An 18756-nucleotide genomic window follows, 5' to 3' on the forward strand; every position below is an offset into this window, starting at 1 on the left:
TTACACAGCTAAGCGTCTGGCTCTGTATGTAGTGGATTCAAACCATGTAGCTCCTTGCAGGCAGAGCTGAGATCTTCAGCGAAGAAAAGTCCAGCTCAGAATCATTTCAGTTCTGGTGGAGTGTGAAGGGCCTGGGACTCAAGGGACAATTTTCCCCCTGGAAAATTACTTCTGATGAGGGACTTCTAGTAAAACTGAACAGCAAAAGGCACTTGTTTAACTACATTTATATAATTTAATGGGACTTGGATGCTAAAGAACATTCTTCTAAAAAGCTTACAGACACCACTGAGCTAACGAGGTGTACTAGAAGGTGGGGGCAGAGAAGAAAGTCTGGTCCAGTCTTTGCATTGTGTCAGTTAACAAGAATTAGAAATGAAAGCCATGCCCCTGTTAAAGGCAACTGGAATGAGAAGTATGCCGTTTCAGCAGAAGTAGAGCAAAAATGGTCCAAAGTGATTGACAGTCAGTGTAAAGAACGAAAAAGAGAAAAATGTTATCAAATGTTGCTGGCCACAATGCAGGGTTGAAACTATGCAGCACTGTCACATATAAAGACTCTTTTTAATCTTGTCAGGGTGCTTAATGCCATCATTCAGTAGCTTTCTTGCAATATATTAAAAAGAATATTTCAACAGTTAAGCTAGCAATAAAGCAAAAAACAAGTCTTTTTCACAGGTTTCAATATCTAAAGATAAACACCAAATTGGTGACTATATTAAAAAAATAACATATAGCAGAAGCTGAGCAGAAGACAGAAGCCATGTAGCAACTGAATGATAAGGTAAGTTTCTAAAAATAAAATATGTATATTGAAATTAATAAAGGAAGACTCAGATAAAAAGTATGTGCATTTATACAGGTAGCAAGAACAGCTAGTTGTGGTTTCTGGACAACTTGAAAGATAAGACCATAGAATAGACTACTCCTGTGGAAACAATCAAGTTCCATATTATGTCCCTTTGGGATTCTGGCTCACTTAATTGCTGTTTTAGCACACTGTCCCAAAATCTAGCTTCTTTTACAGTCAGGAGTACTACATAATCATGCTGATCAGCAAATGTTTAAATTCTAAAAATAACACAAGAATCTGCTAATGTTACTTTTCCAAAACTAAATACTTTCCCTGCCTCCTCCAAAATTATAATGCTTCATTCTAATGAAATTGTATAGATGGACACAAAGAGTATGGATAATCCAAGCCACAGCTAGAAAGAGTCTATAGTCCTATTTTCTACTCCTCCCTTGACAAATGCAAACGTAATATTTTTTGTCACTTTGTTTACTATCTTCCTACCTTCCTCCACCCTCCCTAAATCAAATGAATGGGTTCTATAGCTCAGTTTCTCTTTCTCCAGTTTCTCCTCCCTACTTCTCTGAGTCTTTGTATTTGGCTCAGCTATCTAGATATGGATGAGCAAGGCATTCAAATTATGGGATCTCTGTCACTTGAGCATTTACAGACAAATCTCTGTAAGGAATAATTCAGAAATAATTGATGCTGTCTTATAGCGCAGAGATAGATTAAAGAATTTCTTGAAATTCCTTCCAGATAATTTTTTTCTCGATCTATTAACAATAATGAGAATTACTCCCAAGCTCACATTGAACTATACATAAAAAGCTTACCTGAAAGCAGTTCTTAAGCACTTTACATATATACCCTAAATTAACTGTATTTTACAGGAGCTTCTGAGTGCTCAAAAAATAAAGGGCTGGGCAATAATCTGAGTAACAATACATATTTTTAAAAAAGTTTATTTTATTTATATCTGAGGCCAGATTTCCAAAAGTTATCCCTGAGTAGCTGTTTCATTTGCTACCACACTTGCAGAGCATTTGGAATATTGAAATTAAAACGAACCATGTTACAAATACAAATGAAAGGGAAAATGTTTGCTAGGACTTCAGGTAAGAAAGCAGCAATAGGGTTTCAGATGCATTGTGTCCCTATATTTGTGTGTACCATTGCTTGGTGATCCCCCTTTCTTTTTCCCATTAAAACATTTCATTCTTCCTATGTCTGCATATTTGTTTCTAGTATTTAAGCTCAATTTTAAAGATGATTAATGCAATAAAGAGCACAAAGCAATGGAAAACCTGAAAGAAGGAAAAAACTCATTTTTCCTAAGGACTGGGTGTTAGATAGTAAAACCATCTTCCAGAGCACTTATGTTATTGAAAGACAGACTGGACAGAGCATTCCAAAGTACTGTGGGTATTTACATTCCATGTTGCTAGAGGAATGAATCTGATTAATCTTTTTCATCTCTAATTTTGACCAAAATGAATGCCTCAGCATCAGCAACGTTGATTACAGGAAGTAGTAACATTAACAAGCTTTTCTCCTTACACATTTTGCCTTTATGTCAGATACTAAGTACAGTATTATTGCCAAAAATATACTTCTGAAATACTGTTTTTTCAGAAAGAGCTAAGAAAATAGTAGTTACCTTGCATGTGATGACCTCTTTCTTGCATTCTCTTTTATTACTTTAATGCATATAGACAACTTTTCAAAATGATTAATATAGTCTGTTCCTCTTTACTTTGATATATACCATATACAAAATAAAGCTCTAAAACAGGATGCTTTTCAGTAATTCATGATTAAATATGCAAATTCCACAGCTAAATTTGGACATGCAATTATATGACTAATCACATTTCAGAAAGCCAGAAAATTGCAATTGCATGCTTAAATAGATGGCCAGGCCCCAAACCCACACGGGTGCTCTTGTTCTCTCATTTCAGAAAGAAAAAAAAAAAAGTTGCTTTGCTATTAAATGGCACCCACTGAAAATTAAGTGTGTTTGTATGGCTAATTTGTGTGCCAGCTTAACCATGTCTTTTCTTTTTCATTTTAACAGAGTTCAGATTTAAAAATATGTAGCCCAAAAAATTTTAACCTTTCTGTCATTTTATAAGTGGCTGACCCTTGATTATATGTCTTCTGGCTGCAGGGTGGCCGTGGATGGACCATACGGATCTGCAACCACAGGCATTTTTCACTACCGAGTGAGTGTGTGCATTGCAGCAGGAATCGGAGTCACGCCGTTTGCCTCTGTTTTAAAATCTGTTTGGTACAAATGCTGCAACCCTAATACGGTATTGGCACTGCAGAAGGTAGGTGGGAAGGTTTATTGCTCCATCAAAAAATTCCACAAATGAGCCCATTTTGCCAGGTTAGAGAGACAATTCAGAGCTAGAGACTCACCTGAGTGTTTTAACTCCCTCTCAGAAGCAGTCACTTGCTTTGCAGCTGCCTCAGGAGCTGTTGCGGGGAAGAGTCTCTTGAATTCACTGTTACTTCCAGAAGAAGAAGGTATCCCTAGCCACAGTGTTTTTAGTGAAAGCTGAAGAATAAGATTTTCAATAGCAACTGGAGATAAACGCGGAATGTCTGTCATAGCTAGACAGATTATTAGAGAGCTAGAGGAGACATTTGTCCTCTTTCCTACAAAAAAAAAAAATTATATTGCAAGGTCATCTCAGACAGAAATGAAGGGCAGCACTTGCTCCTTGTCCAGCTGCAGGTTTCATGAGGGCCCTCTGGTTGCATGTCCTGGTCTGGAGTGCTGCATTCAGCAACAATTAGCTGCTTTTCTCACCTTGCAAAATCAGGATACTAGCCAGTGCAGGAGGAATAAAAAAGGCATTTAAGCTCTGGATGAGATGCATATCAAGATACATATTACTGCCTCAAACCACTCTATTTTGTTGAAAAAATATATTGGGGTCTGTAAGGCATGGGTGGCACCAATTAAGTTAACATACTCTTGATCTGCTAACCTGTTATACATCTTCTGCTAAGGATATGTGAGGCAGCACTGGGGAAGGATAGGTGCAGAAGAGATAATGGGTGAAGGATAAGAAAGTAACAGAGAAAAAATCAGCATTAAACATTCTCTTCCCTATCCGTCATGGCAATTGATAGCTTGTGGACCTTACCGCTTCTTTTAGCTCATTTTCCAATGTAAAAGCTGAATCAGGAACTGTTCAATGTTTCACATTTAAGGACAGATGTTGAAATTGCATTGGAGTGGACAGATCTCTGAGAGGGTCAGTACATATGGGGCTGATCACAGGACCAAGGGGCTGATCTTTTTAAATGAAAGTGTTAAAACTGGCATCTTAATGACAAGCTGCCACTGAAAAAGCATCTGGGATTTTAGTAACTGAGGAGCTGAGGACAGGTTCAAATTGCCAGGAGGGATCTTTGAGGCAGAAAAAGCACTGAGAAGGGAGGGAAATAAAAATGAAAATATGTGCTAGATGTGATAAGAAGTGTATTTGCAAACACTGCCATTGTACCAGAATTATCTTTTCCACTGGAAGGAGAGCTACATATATGTATATATACATTATATATGTATACTATGTATGTTCTATACGTATACAAGTAAAATTGTTATTATTGTCATTGCTGTTGTCATCTTAAGGGGGAAATAAGAGAATTTAACTATGCATTGAGAGTGTAGTATACCTCAAAGTGTTTATCCATAGCTTAGGTTGAATCTTGGTTAAGCGTGCCTACAAAGATAAGTGCATGGTGCCTTCTGCTATGGTTTTCTGCTATAGAATTCAGCTCTTCTGAATTCCTGTGAAATACAAAAGTAGCATGATTTCTGTATTTCCTTTCTCTATATCTTGGCTCCCTTACTGGTACAGTGGGAATAGTGATGCTTATTTTTCACAGGTGTTACGAGGCTAAACTTCATCGGTGTTTGTAAAATATTTTGAAAGCCTGGATGAAAGGTGCTGGGGAAGTTCACAGCATTACTTTAAAAATTTAGCAGTCATCTTAGTGAGAACGATTAATCTCATGGTAGCTCCACATTTTTTTTCCATTGGTTAAAAGCTTCCACTTGTGGTATAATTACAAATAATTTAATCTTCCTCAAAGTATTCAGCACTCTCTTTCTGCCATGATGAGTACCATAGAAATGTCTATTAAGGAAATAAATAAGAGGTTTTTCTTTTTTTAACAACTTCATTTTGATTTGAGTACAGCTATCATTACGCTTATTGAACTAATATTTCTTAGTGTTGCCCACATACGGTTGAGATATAAATACTCATAGCTTCCATAATGTCTGCAGCTGTACAATTTAAAAAACCCAGCACATCAAAAGGAATACACGTTTATCTAATTGATTCTTCACAATTAAATAGCCTTAGAGCCTTCATTTCCCTATCATTTTTTGCAATGAGGAAGGGCACTACTACTAGTCATGACTGGAAAGTTTCTACTGGCTTTAGCTATGCATAAAATGATCTCTTTTTTCACATTAGTGGTCTCATTTTTCAGATCAATTGCTGCTGAAATTGATAAAATTGTACTGATCTACCAGGTGATAATATTAGCAAACATCCACTTTCTCTTTTACCCTACATAAGGACGTAAGAAAGGTCCTACTGAGTGTCACCAAAAATCCGTCTAGCCCAATATCTTTTCTCCAGCAGTGGCTCTTTATGGATGCCTAGGGAAAAGTATACAGACCAGAAAATCATACGGCGATATGTCTTTCATGGACACCTTCTTGCCTCTGAGCAACTTGCAGTACAGTAATGTCTTGATACAAGGGCTGAATCTCTGTGTTTAATATCCTTTAGTAGATTTTTCTTCCATGAATATGTCTAATTGCTTTTAGAACACATGTAGACCTTCGACAGACACAGCAAGTTGTGGCAATAAGTTCAGCTACATACAGCGAGGAAAACAAAAACACCCTCTTCCATTTGCTTTGAAACTGACCATCCCTGCCTGAGGGAACTTGCTTCAAGCTCTACCCCAGCTCACAGCCTTCTCCGCAAAACATCTCTCAAAGACCTAAAAGCCTGGGCTCTTTTTGCTGTCAAACATAACCATCTTTCTGAGCTGTGTTTGAGAACAGTTCAGGCCTCTTGCTTCAAATTTAGGGATATGGATTTGAGCCTTGTCCTGCATTTATACAAAAGGTGGCTTGCTGTCACCCTAGGTCTAAGTCAGTGCCTCGTGCAGGCTGCCAAACCCCAGTCCCCTGCATGCCCCAGGCTGCAGGCACTGCTGCGCCTTACCTACAGTGGCCCACTGGATCAATTAATTAGGCTGAGGAAGATCTCTGATCGTCTTTGGAATGCTACAGCCCATGGGTGGCGTGGTATACTCAGAAACAAGAAGGACTAGGGTTTTGTAGGGAGGTGCCCAGCTGCAGGTGTAAGGGGTTTTGCAGGGACTAGTCATGTCTAAAAGGGAGCAGCAAGAGTGAGGGATGAAGGTGCCTCCCCGGGCATAGCCTGCTTCATGACCTTTTACACCCCTTTGGTGAAAAGCTGTCTTTGCCCAGAGCTGCATCTCCACTTCTGTCTTCATGGAGCAGGGAGAACCAGACGGATGGTCATCAATAGATAATTATTAATGACTTTCCAGATGATGGAAGCTGATTTACAAGGTATGTTTTTTCACCCTACAGGAAAGAAGCATCAGAGCTTTTGCTCTTGTCTGTTGTAGGATGTGGGAAATGGAATTATAAATATGCATACATTGCAAGGGAGCAGAGTATTACAGAAATAAGTGACTACTCAAAACTCTGCATTACAGATCTGATTAATAGCAATACTGCATCTAACTCAATTTGCAAAAAGAGCACTTGGAAAATTTAAGACAGTTTACTTGGGCAAGCCATCAGGCTGATGAATGTAGTCGATGTGGGTAGGGTGGGTGGAGACTAATGAAACATAAATCTAAGACAGATTTTTAAGGGTTCTAAATAATTGCAGTCAGTTAGTAGTATAAGACTTACAAGAAAAAAAATATAGGATTCAGAATAATTGTTTAATTATAGAAATGCACTGATGCTGGCTTTATTCTACAGTTTTAATAAGGATGAATTTTATTGTGCATTTATTGTATTTTAATTATACATGTAATATGTTGCGCTACGCTATGGGCAGTCAGTGTAAAGAAAGGAAGACTTCTTTGTAAACACCATTTATTTTAACATATTATTCTAGAAGTCCTCTTTGATCTACAGGAAAAGGACACCTTTTACCCATAGGCCATCCTTCTTCACTACCTCTTTTCTTTCTAAGATTCTAATCATGGCCAAAAATACTTCTTATAATGACAGTCTTTCCTCATTCCCAAATGCTCTCTCCCTCTAATATGTGAAAATTAGAGGCAGTACAATGGGTACTGCTTCAGCGGAACTGCACCATGGATGAGTTTATGGAATTTCTGCAGTTTCAGAAAGCTACATCCTTTCTTGAGAGGACTCTGCCAGACGTGGCTTTATCAAATTTGGCTGGACTGGCTGCTACCGTGACAGCTAGGTCTACAACCAGCTAAAAGCACACCTTCAAGCTCTATATTCTGCTTTTCTGGAAACCACTGCCGCATCATCTTGACTCATTGGCTAGCTTTTCTTCCTCCTTTCCTGAATGTGCTTGGCTCCCAGTCCTACCCACATACTCCCAGTTGCTACCCCATGCACGATTCATTATTTATTTAGAAGCATTTAGAATGCCTCCTCTCCATATACATGTACTAAATATGCATTTCCATAAAATGAACTGCTGGAAAGACTTGAGAAATAAGATGATCAAGTAGAGGCTGGGGGAAGACATTTCTCACTACAAATCAACAGCCAAGATGTCATATAGACTGACAGCACTCAGTGGCCTGATTTTTGAGGTGCTGAGGGTGTAGAACAAGGGGAGACTTCAGGATTCAGACACAAAAAGACTACATAAAGGTTAAGGCTATAAATCTTACTTAGTTTTGGTAATTTAAAATAATGCTGTTGTTGGTCACAAAAATGAAATGCTATTAAGTCAGTGGGCTTACTTTTTCTTCTTAACCTATGCCAGTGTAAATCAGCAGCAACCCCCCTGTAAAGCAATGAGGTTACATTTAAGGCAAAACATTGAAACAGGAGAGGAAAAAATCAAACAGCCAAGATGATACTAAAGTTCTGCAGACAATCCTATTCCTAGGCTGTAAAAATACCCTACTTAACCCTGAATGCTTTATCTCTGTTTCCTGGGATCATACTTCATTTATATTTCTTACAGAAACCACAGATGGTCCCTTACAGTACACTCAAATATAGGAAACGTCTCAAATTACTGTTAGTCTCTTTCACCAAATCTCTAGTGAAGCATGGTGTTACCACATTTTTTTCCCACCACTTTACCAGAAGTCTGACAACCTACTATATTAAATCTTCGGGAAATCTCTTTATAGCTTTCTGGTTTCTTCTCTGACTTTTCACTTCAGAAGTGTCTAATGTGCATCTTTATCATATTGATCCTATGGAAAAGGGCTACTATTTCCAGATCATCCCACAACGGTTGCCTTGGGGACAGACCTTCCAGATAACCTTTGATACTGAGGTACAATAAAAGACAGAGGGGCTGGTGAGCACAGAGAGAGATGGGTTGGAGGAAATTAAGGGATTTTCCAACAAAATAAAAATCACAGTCACAATAAAACAAGTTCTAACCATTCCTTTGTTATAAGCTCATGTCCTCCATGCCATTCCTTTTTCATCTGAAATTGTGTATTTTTAGGCTTCCTCCATGTTTGTGAATTATGTCCTCTTAGGCACTATAAAAATAATTACAGACAAAATTACATTGCCCACAGAGGCCCATTCAAGGTCTGGTGCCCTCTGTTCAAAAGTAATGATGGATAGTGCGGCAAGAGCTACAGAACTCGAGTTACAAGAATTGCAATCAGATTTGTCTTATAATTGTGGTTCAGCTGGGCATCAGGGTAGTGCCTGGGCAGTCACCCAAGGAACTTCAGGCATTCATCCCCTGGGTGGTGCAGGAACTCCCAGTGTAGTTATCTACACAGCTGGACCGGCTCCAGACAAGGGACTGAGCTGAAACCAGGGATGGGCTGTACTCCCAACCCCCTTTCGCAGCACAGCATCGGTGGAGGAGGTTTCCAGGTGGGAATTTCCAACTGTCCTGAAGAGTCTCTAAGGCAGCTCCTGCTCTGCTGTATGTCTCACTGTGTTGATTAAGATCCTGGGAGGGAAAACTCACTAGTCCTAAGACTCCGCAGGCAGTTCCTGCTGCAAAATTGGTTAACTTGTACATGGACAAAACATTTGCATATGGTCAACTGAAACTGTTCCTGCAGAAGTGGTCACACAGGGCAGTCTTTTACATATAGCTAAATAGTTACAAGATGCTTTGTACACAGTTAAGACAATAGATCGCAACAGATCACAATAGATCATGCACATGCTGAAGTGATCACAACAGTCCCTGGGACAGCTGGCTGTAAGAACTGAGCAGAAAAAGAGGTCTGGGGAATCTCACCCGATCCAACTGAAGATGACACAGCAATGAGTCTTGAAATAGAAACTCTCATCACCACATAAGACAGTGACTAACTATCTTGTTTGAAAGATTTTATTCCCTATGCAAGCATCACTCTATGCCAAGATCCTAATAAATTAGCTTTTCTTTTTAAACAAACTCTCTGCTCTGTGGCTGACTACAGTGGAGGATGAACAGACAGAAATAAGCCATATGAATGATTAAAGGATGGAAAATTAGCCTCTCAGTGACAGATCCCAGAAATGTTTGGTTTACCACAGAGAGGATTATAGGATGACTTGATCCCAGCTTCTAATTTCTACCTGGGGAACTAAACTTTAATAACAGGCTCTCCAATCCAATAGACAACTAAAACAAGATCCAGCATATGGAAGATGACGCTAGAGAAATCTGGATAAAAAAAAACTGTGCAAATTTTTCATAGAGAGGAGGTTTTCTACCAATAGAAAACCATTCATGGGATAGTGGTTCATTTTACCCCTTCGACAACTTTAAAATTACAGTTTCTCTAAAAATTATATGCTCCAATTTAAGCAAGAAATACATTAAAAAAAGAAGTAGGGGCATTCTGTAGCCTGATTTATACAGGGTATCTGACTTGAGCATAACTGTACCTTTGATGACATCATCTGTTAACGTACAGCATAAGGTCTTGAGAAACAGAAATGCCTTGCTTACGTGCTGAATGAAACTGAAATTCCATTTTAAACATAACTGAAAATAAATCCAAAACTTCAAAAGATTATTCAAGTTATTTGCAAGAAATGCAGGCTTAGGCATTATAAGTCAAAGTTGAGATGCACTGGCAGGGGGAGACGGGAAACTTGTACATTGCTTATCTTCACTACCACATTAATATATTCAATGTTTGAGAAGAAAATGAAATTTTTAAAACATAGAAACTACATCATCAAAATGGTGTGTAATGATGTTTAAATTTACAGTGGAGAAGAGTTATACACTATGTGGTTAATTAATTGAGCCAATCATTAGGAAGTTTTATTGAAAGTTTGCTTCTTGCTAAATCTCTTTACTTTTATCTGACAGGTTTATTTTTACTGGATTTGTCGAGACTCGTCAGCATTTGAGTGGTTTGCTGATCTTCTGTTCCATTTGGAAACAAAAATGGCTGAAAAAGGGAAAAATGATTTTCTAAGTTATCATATATTTCTTACTGGCTGGGATGAAAGTCAGGTAATAATGAAACTCTTATGAGTCTGAGTTAATGTACCTTGCTTTTCCAGTATGGTAACATATGGAACCAGAACAGCTGAATAAATGATGGATGAAGCAGAGAGATAAAGAACTTTAAATATAAAGACACCAAGCCGTCTGTTTCCAACTCACATTTAGGAAAACAGGAATGGAGAAATCAAGCCAGTGATCCTTCCAGTCCTATATCTTGGCTTGGGCAACGCTGATTACCAGGTGTTTTGCAGAAATATGTAAAGAGTATTTCAGGAACTTGGGAAGGGACATTGTGTCCACATCTTCAAAACAGAGGGTTGTATAAAAAGGATTGGTTTTGTTTACTTTTATTATTTAGTATAATTTATGTTGTTCACATAACGCGTTTGTTCACAAAAGTCCAGTACACTTTTGAACCCTGCTGTGCTTAGAACATTTTGGCAACAAGCTCTATGGACTAATGCATGCTGTTTGAAAATATATTTTCTCTGGTTGACTTCAAATTTGCCATCTTACAATTTCACTGGATCATCCCAACCTGAGGCACTTAATCCTTAGACTGGGTCAATTTTATTCGATTTCTTTAGTCTTTACCTAGACCTAGATGAGTTGATTTTCTCTCCCTTTTATTTTTAATGGATCACTCAGATAACATTGCGATCAGTTAGGCACCTGCCAGAAAAACTCTCACAGGAAAGTCTTTGCTCTACTGTTTTATTTCCTGCTGTCTCTGTTGAATGAAGGACTGTCTAGTAGAGATTAAAAAAATAGATTTCATAGAGCTTTTCCCTTCCTGCCTCTGCTGCCACAAAAACCCCATTGTTTCTTTCTGCTCTCCTTAGGGCTTCTGTCAAGTAATGAGGTATGTGCATAAAGCTGTATTCAGAAAAATCTACTCCCACCGTGAAGTATAGAAGTCATAGAAACCACCACTGTGCATTAGCAATATCACAGGGTATTACCTAAAACCTGTTTTGAAAGAAGCTATTGAGGAACCTAACAAAACACAAAGTTGCCCTCATCTCTCAACTGTCATCATCCCACCTCCCTCTTGGGCAAACATCAGGCCAGAAGTCAGGTAGGGTGACAACTATTCTTGCTGGGATGTCTGACTCTCTTCATTCTTGTGCCCTGCACTTTTATGAAGTGCCTCCTTCTTCTCTTCAAACCCACCGTCCAGTCTCCTGCCAGCACTGCCTCCTTATCCTGTGCTGCTGGTTAGGTGACACAGGAACATCCTCGAAGCTGTGCTGACTCCCCACTGACACTTGTACTGCTCTTGCTCCTGCAGCCCCCCAGCATCCTACCTTTAAAGGGCTGTGGGGGAAGATGAATGTTTTTCAGTGGCTGCTTCTCCTACTCTGACAAAGCCCAGGAAACTGTGCTGGGTAACAGCTCTTCCTTCTTTAGACATCCACAAAACTCCCTCACCTTATAGGTCTTACTTATCTTTAGTAAATGTCAGTTCATCACTACTCAAAATTTGATCTTCAGCACCAGTAATATTTGGAAGATGCTTTACTTTGCTTCTCCCTTAGCAAACAACAAAACCAACGTTCTCCCCATTCTCTCCCTGTCTCACCATATAGATTACCAGTAGTTGGGTGAAGCTGAACCCAGGCAGGATAGGCATTTTACAACTTCTAGTGCACCCTCCACTACTGGCAGTTGTTTACTCCTCAGACATGTTTCTTCAATGCTTCAAGCTCTTTGTAGATTCTAGGTTGGCATCAGATGGCCAAGCAGATATGGCACAGGTCTGCCTCTTCTTGGACAAGAAATCATTTTTCAGCCTACTGCTCCTTGCACTGCCCCTGCGATTCCAAGGCAACTTTAATGCTGTGAGCTCTAGCACGGACTAACACCAAAAATCCTGGAAAAGTTCCACTTAATGTGAACAGAAATAGCCCATCTGCTCCATGGCACAATTTTGCTGTAAACAATTAAAAAATCCTGCAGTTCCCCACCTCCCACTCTCACCAAACACCTTAAGTTCTTTCTTAGACTGTTCTATGACATTGGTCCAAACTAACAAGAAGAATCTTTTAAAAACATGACCTTTTGTGACAACTGTGCTTGACCAGAATAATTGAGTTGTTAAGCAACATGGAAGGCTCATTAGCACGAAAAATATACGACATTCCCAGGAAATTGATCTAAATTTCAGCAACTGCTTCTGCAAGAGATGATAATGATGCCTACTTCATGCTAAGGCCTGAACTAAACGCAAATCCCATTTTTTAACTTGGCTTTCCTCTGGTAATTTCTTGACAGTGATAGTAACGATGATAGTCTGTAGTGAAAACAAGCATATTACTCCTACACAATAGCAGCACAATTAGGAGGCATGGTGGTTTTGTTTTTAAATGCACCTGGGAAATACTCAGATAGCATGGTAATGGGTGTAGCACAGGAGCTGAGTGACAGTAAATGCCTGCGAAAATGAGGATTTGTTTTCTTGGCACTGGGAGCTGTGCAGCTCGCTTAGTTCAGTGCTTCACCTGAGCTGATCCACTCTCTCCACTTGCCTCCACCTTAGGAGAAGAGTCAAACCACTCAGGGTTTTACCCCTGCCAAGCTAGTACACCCGATGTCTTTTCCATCAGCAGCAGAATGCTCTGGACTTACTTAAGGTGCATGTAATTGCTAACATTTGTTGTCAAACGCTGTTACAGTACACTCTCTTCCTTTTCCTAAATTCCAACTTAGCCTTTAAAATGGTGACTGGCACTTCAGGTTCTGCAATGAAGGAAGTGTAGAGTGAGATATTCAAAGGCTGAGAAGAGGTTTAGGAATCTAAGACCTGCCTGTAAAAGTGACTTAGGCACTTAGGCCCAGGCCAGTAAAGACAAGTATTTAATCCCAACTCTTGGAAGTGCTTTTCACACTTCTAGTCATTTTGTGAACTCTTGAGTACTCCTCTCCTCTCCTCTCCTCTCCTCTCCTCTCCTCTCCTCTCCTCTCCTCTCCTCTCCTCTCCTCTCCTCTCCTCTCCTCTCCTCTCTCCTCCTTCCATTTGATAATTACAGTTTTCTTTCCCTCATTAATACTTCTGTCTTTCAACATGAGGCAGCATTATTGCTTGCTTGGAGTATACATTGTTGCCTCTAAAATTATTATCTAGTACATTTGCCTTTAGGCTACTCACATAGCCCTACATTATGATGACACGATGGATGTAATTACTGGTTTGAGACAGAAAACCTGCTATGGAAGGCCAAACTGGGACAATGAGTTCAAGCAACTAGCCGAAAACCATCCCAGGTAAGGCAGGTTGGCTTCTAACCTTGTTAAGTAACTCTTCTCTCAGCATAAACAGTGGGAGGAGGGCAAACCTTTCTAAATGACCCTTTTAAAATAATTTAGGTTTTTTGCTGTGTAGAAAGAAGATTTATGCTTAATGAAGCTTTTAATGAAGAAATCTCGGGAAGAGAATGCCAATAAAATCTAATTTTTGGACAAGAAAATCTAATATTTAGAAGTATTTCAATATCCTGGCCTTTGTCCAGATATAATTGAAACACACAATCCAATTACTGTTCTGCACAAAGGACAAAGTAGCATTAATTTCCCTTGAAGATGGTTATTAAAAAGATAAACTGTGATTTTTTTCTTATGATGTCAAGGATATGTTTGTTCCCCTAACATATTTGGCTACTCTTGCAAGAATATGCTGTTCTGTTATTAGTTCATCTCTGCTGACAAAGACAGTTCATTTGAACTTGGTGGATTTGCTAGTGGTCTGAGAAAAGCTTCTTTGTTCCTGAAAGCCTTTGAAGCAAAAATTTGAAATATTTTGTGTTCAGCAGTAGAAGATTCCAGAATCTTTGTGACTCTCTATGATTTCCAAACATTTACCTGCTAATGCAAAATAAAGGCTTGCACTTGGGAGACAGAGATACAAAAAGAAAAAAGAGAACTTTTTTTAAAGATGAAAAAGACCCAAGAAAAAGCTGAAAGGGAGGAGATCAAAGAGAATACAGTAAGCTACAAGAATACCATAAAATTGCAGAAATAACAGTAATAGAGAAACCACTTGATGGAGGTCAAAGTAAATACAATCAGGAAATATGAAAGATTAAAAATAGAAAAAGGCCAAGAGTAGAAAATACGATTTTTGAAAGACCTTTTATAGGGATTCTACTGCATAAACAGAGCTTTTAAAGCTATTGTTGGAACATTATTTTTTGTTTAGTACAGCTGAGAAAAATCTCATTTTCTGATGCTCAGGGAAGGAGATGGGCATTAACTTTCCATACTGGATCTTGTATTTCCTCAAAAAGCCAGTGCTAAAGTGACAGAAAAATCTGTATTTTCTTCTGAACCTAGGTTTATGAACCTACGCCCATGTTGATAGTCAATGTTGAACCTTTCGAAGAAAATCTTGCATGAAATAAGCATTCCTTATGAGCAAAGAAATACCCTACCTTTTTTTTGCTCTGAGTTACAGAGGGTTCAAGGGGCAAAGAAACTCAAGACTTTATATTGTGCGGTGGAACAATCAACTTTTACGAACTAACGAAATTTTGGGTCCCTGCACTTAGGTCCACGGACTTTCCCTTGGCTGCAACAGTGTCTTTTAGCGGATTAGCAGGAATATACCACTCCATGTTAAACCTAGTGCAATCAAGCACCAGAGCAATATGGCACTACCTCTAGGGACGATGGCTTGGGCACCCAAATTGTATCTACCGCCCCTCCTTTACAGAAGCAAACCTTTTGAAACTCTGCTGTCACTTGTGACTTGCACTGCATTTACGTAGACTGAGCTTTCCCCAGTAGGGCAGCATGTGCGTGTATCTGTGTGTACATATATACGCTTTAAAGCAGTACAAGCTGTGTACTTAGAAGGAAACCCTTTAAGGCACTTTGCAGCAAGTAACCAGGTTTCCAGCACCCTGCAACAGACTTGTGCGCTTATGAACACAATTCTTTGTTACATTGGTTGTGTTCTTATTTTATAAGAATTGCCTATTTACAAACTTTGTTATTAGAGAAGCCATTTAAAAATTGTCTGTCAGCAGAAAAGTGTTAAAATAAAGGAAAAAAATGAACTCCAATGGAGAAAAAGGATTTAAAATTTTCAGCTTAAGCAGCGCGTTTGCTTCTCTGATTAAAAAGTTATGAAGATCAAAACCAAAGAACTACCATTTAAAATAGTTTGTGACCTCTAATATAGCAATCCAAATGAATAATGCAGTAAGACATAATAAACACTAAAGTATTAAGATAATTATACTGTAATACTTTGTGACAGCAACACAAATTCACAAATTTTTCAAATGTATTTCTCAAAAAGCCTTTTTAAAAAATGCAAAGCTGGAGGCAGACAAAAGGTACAGTTTATCAATTTACTCTGTTACTCTCATGTTTTTGTTGTTATTGTGGTTACAGCAACAGTATTGGAGTATTCTTCTGTGGACCCAAGGCTCTCTCTAAGATCCTTCAAAAGACATGCAACACATATTCATCAGTTGATCCAAGAGGAGTTCAGTTTCACTATAACAAAGAAAGTTTCTAGGCTGGACTTCTTAACTATATAATAGGTGTTACCAAATTGTGTATTTTTTCCTCATCTCCTTCTGTCCTCTACTCATTGTGCAGCATTCAGGCCAGACATTAGGAGCTGTAAATTGAAGTAGGTACATTGACTTCAGTAGAAAAATGCCACCCTATGCCAACTAAAGATTTGGACCCCATCCTTAGCCTTTCCTTCAAAGAACTGAAGGGCCGATTCTCCATCGCTTACTTCATGATGCTGCAAATCCATCTACATCTGTGTGAAAGCAAGCACAAACCACTAACCTTTGAAGAAAACGGCTTGAGTAAAATGGACATTTAGAACTGTACCTCACTGTTGTATATGATCAAACTACTACTGCAAGCAATACTCGCATTCCTGCTGTTTAAATCATGCCCAGGCATTCAAAGCATTTTCCTTGCTGGTGTTCTGATTTTGCACTTCTTATAGCCTCCTACTGTGCACACATCCACATCGCCTTTTGTGCCGCAGCAATACTGTTTATATACACACTGTCCAACACATTCCTTTTGTTCTACCAAACTATGCACCATTTAAACCTGCCATTTCTGCAGCGATGGTAGCTGTGCATGTCATAAGCAAATGCATTCTGAGGGTTAATATGTTAAGGAAACTCCAGAAATTTTTGCACTCAGCAAATGGATCTCCTGAGACAGGCAACTGAAACTGTGGAAGAAATTTCAGGTGTCCTTTAAATGTCACATGGTTTCATGGGCACTGAAGAATGGGCTTTAAAAGACACAGAATCATAGATAAATGACAGACTGACTGAGGTCAGAAGGCACCCCTGGAGATTACCTACTACAAACCCCCTGCTCAGAGCTGATTCTGTGAAGACAAGAGTGACATTTGCATTCTTCCAGTCCTCAGGAACTTCCTCCCATCGCTATAACCGTTCAAAGATAATGAAGAATGGCCAGCTCCCTCAGCATTTTTGGGTGCATCCCATCAGTTACCAGAGGCTTATTTAAAGGCTCCCTAGCCTGATCCTCCTTCACTGGGGTAAGTCTGAATTGCTGCATATTTTCCGACTTACCTCCGGAGCCTGGGATCTCTGAAGGTCAGCCTTACCTGTAAAGACTGAGATGAAAAAGTCATTGAGTACCTCTGTCTTCTCCATGGCCTTGGGCACCATGTCCCCCACCCCATTCAGCAGCAGACCAACATTTTCCTAGTCTTCCTTTTTCTATTCATGCATGCATAGCAGCCCTTCTTCTTGCCCTTCACTTCCCTCACCAGGTTCAACTCCCAATGGGCTTTGGCTTCCCTAACCTCAGCCCTGCACACTCAGTGTCTCTATGTTCCTCCTGCATGACCTGTCCCTTCTCCCACCTCTTGTATGCCTCCTTTTGTGCTTGAGTTCTGTCAGGAGGGATTTGTCATCCATGCAGGCCTCCCACCACCTTTGCTTGACTTACTCCACAGCAAGAGGGATCATTTTTGAACTTGGAGGAGGTGATTCTTGAAAACCATCCCGTTCTCCTGGACCCCTCTTCTCTCTAGGACCATATTGCATGGGATCCTTCCAAGCATGGGATTCTTCCTGTGTTCTCCCCATGCCATGTGTGTTAGTGTACAGGCACTTCAGAGAGGCATCTACTCATGTGGGTTTTCCAGAAAAGGTGTTAGAGCTGTCCTGCAGGCAGTTGCTTGTTGGCGTGGATACCCTTGGGGTAGACCCCCTTGTGCCCTGTTTTTTTGATTCCGACATCTCTCCTTTTCACGTCATCCTGCACACTTTGCTTATCACCCCAGTCCACCACTTTCTCACTTGATTGTTGGTCATCCACTCCCTCCCCATCATTCCTAATTTAAAGCTCTCATCACAGGCTGGCCAGCCTTTGCCTCACTGCAGTTGACCCCATCTCTTCCTAACAGTCCTCGATCCTCAGAGTGGGTCTCATGGTTGTAAAAGCTAGGTCCCTGTTGTCAACACCAGCTGTGCAATCCGTTGTTGATTTGCAGGATTCATGCCCACCAAGTTCCCCATCATATTGAAAAGCCTTCTGTTTGCTTCGTTGTTCAGTAATCTCTGCTGATGTGAGAGAAAACATGTTTGCCTGCCATTTTGTCATATGCCAAGCTGACAGCCTCAAGAATGGTGTATGGGTGTAAAATGTGCCCATACATATATTGCTGCTTAGCATTTTTAACAGTCTTAATTTGTATTTGCATTTCTTATTTTTAAATCTGCCTTGTAACTGATCCAGCCTTTCCTCATAGGTCACAGACTATGTTGCTCAGACTAGTTATCTGATCTCTGCTATACTCACATAGCACTGAGAAGTAGGTATGAAACAGTAAGTTATCTTTTCACCTCTGCACACCTTCTCAGGCAGCTGCTGGGAGCCCCAAAATGCAACTGAGGCCAGCTGCAGAGCTGCTGGAAACGCTGTTGTCCAACAACTGGGTTTCAAACAACCCATGCAGGGCCCATGGAGCGTTCCCCGGAGCCACATCTTCTAACATTCTGGGACTGATGTGAAGTTATGCATGCCATCTGTACAACCGCTAATGTTTTCTCCAAGAGGGGACTGTCTCCAGCTGGTTAGGTCAGCCAGCCTTGCAGCACCTTGTATATCAAAGCAATGGAACAACGGCCTTCACGCAACGTGAATCTTTACTCATTTTCTTGTAGCTCTCACTGGCACTTGAGCTGCCATGGCTATACGTCCTATCCCCTAAAGTAG

At 39.8% G+C, this 18756-nt stretch overlaps 1 protein-coding gene across 1 annotated transcript in view; it reads left to right on the forward strand.

Moving 5' to 3' along the window:
• Window positions 1–16045, forward strand: part of NOX3 (NADPH oxidase 3) — a 39115-nt gene extending 23070 nt beyond the window's left edge. Inside the window, exons 10-13 of the mRNA XM_075089868.1 lie at window positions 2964–3126; window positions 10384–10530; window positions 13664–13788; window positions 15919–16045. Coding sequence (XP_074945969.1) covers window positions 2964–3126; window positions 10384–10530; window positions 13664–13788; window positions 15919–16045 — 562 coding nt within the window. The remainder of the gene's footprint in view (window positions 1–2963; window positions 3127–10383; window positions 10531–13663; window positions 13789–15918) is intronic.
• The last annotated feature ends 2711 nt before the right edge of the window (window positions 16046–18756 follow it).

The sequence above is a fragment of the Phalacrocorax aristotelis genome, chromosome 3 (assembly GCF_949628215.1).
Source record: "Phalacrocorax aristotelis chromosome 3, bGulAri2.1, whole genome shotgun sequence".
NCBI lineage: Eukaryota > Metazoa > Chordata > Aves > Suliformes > Phalacrocoracidae > Phalacrocorax > Phalacrocorax aristotelis.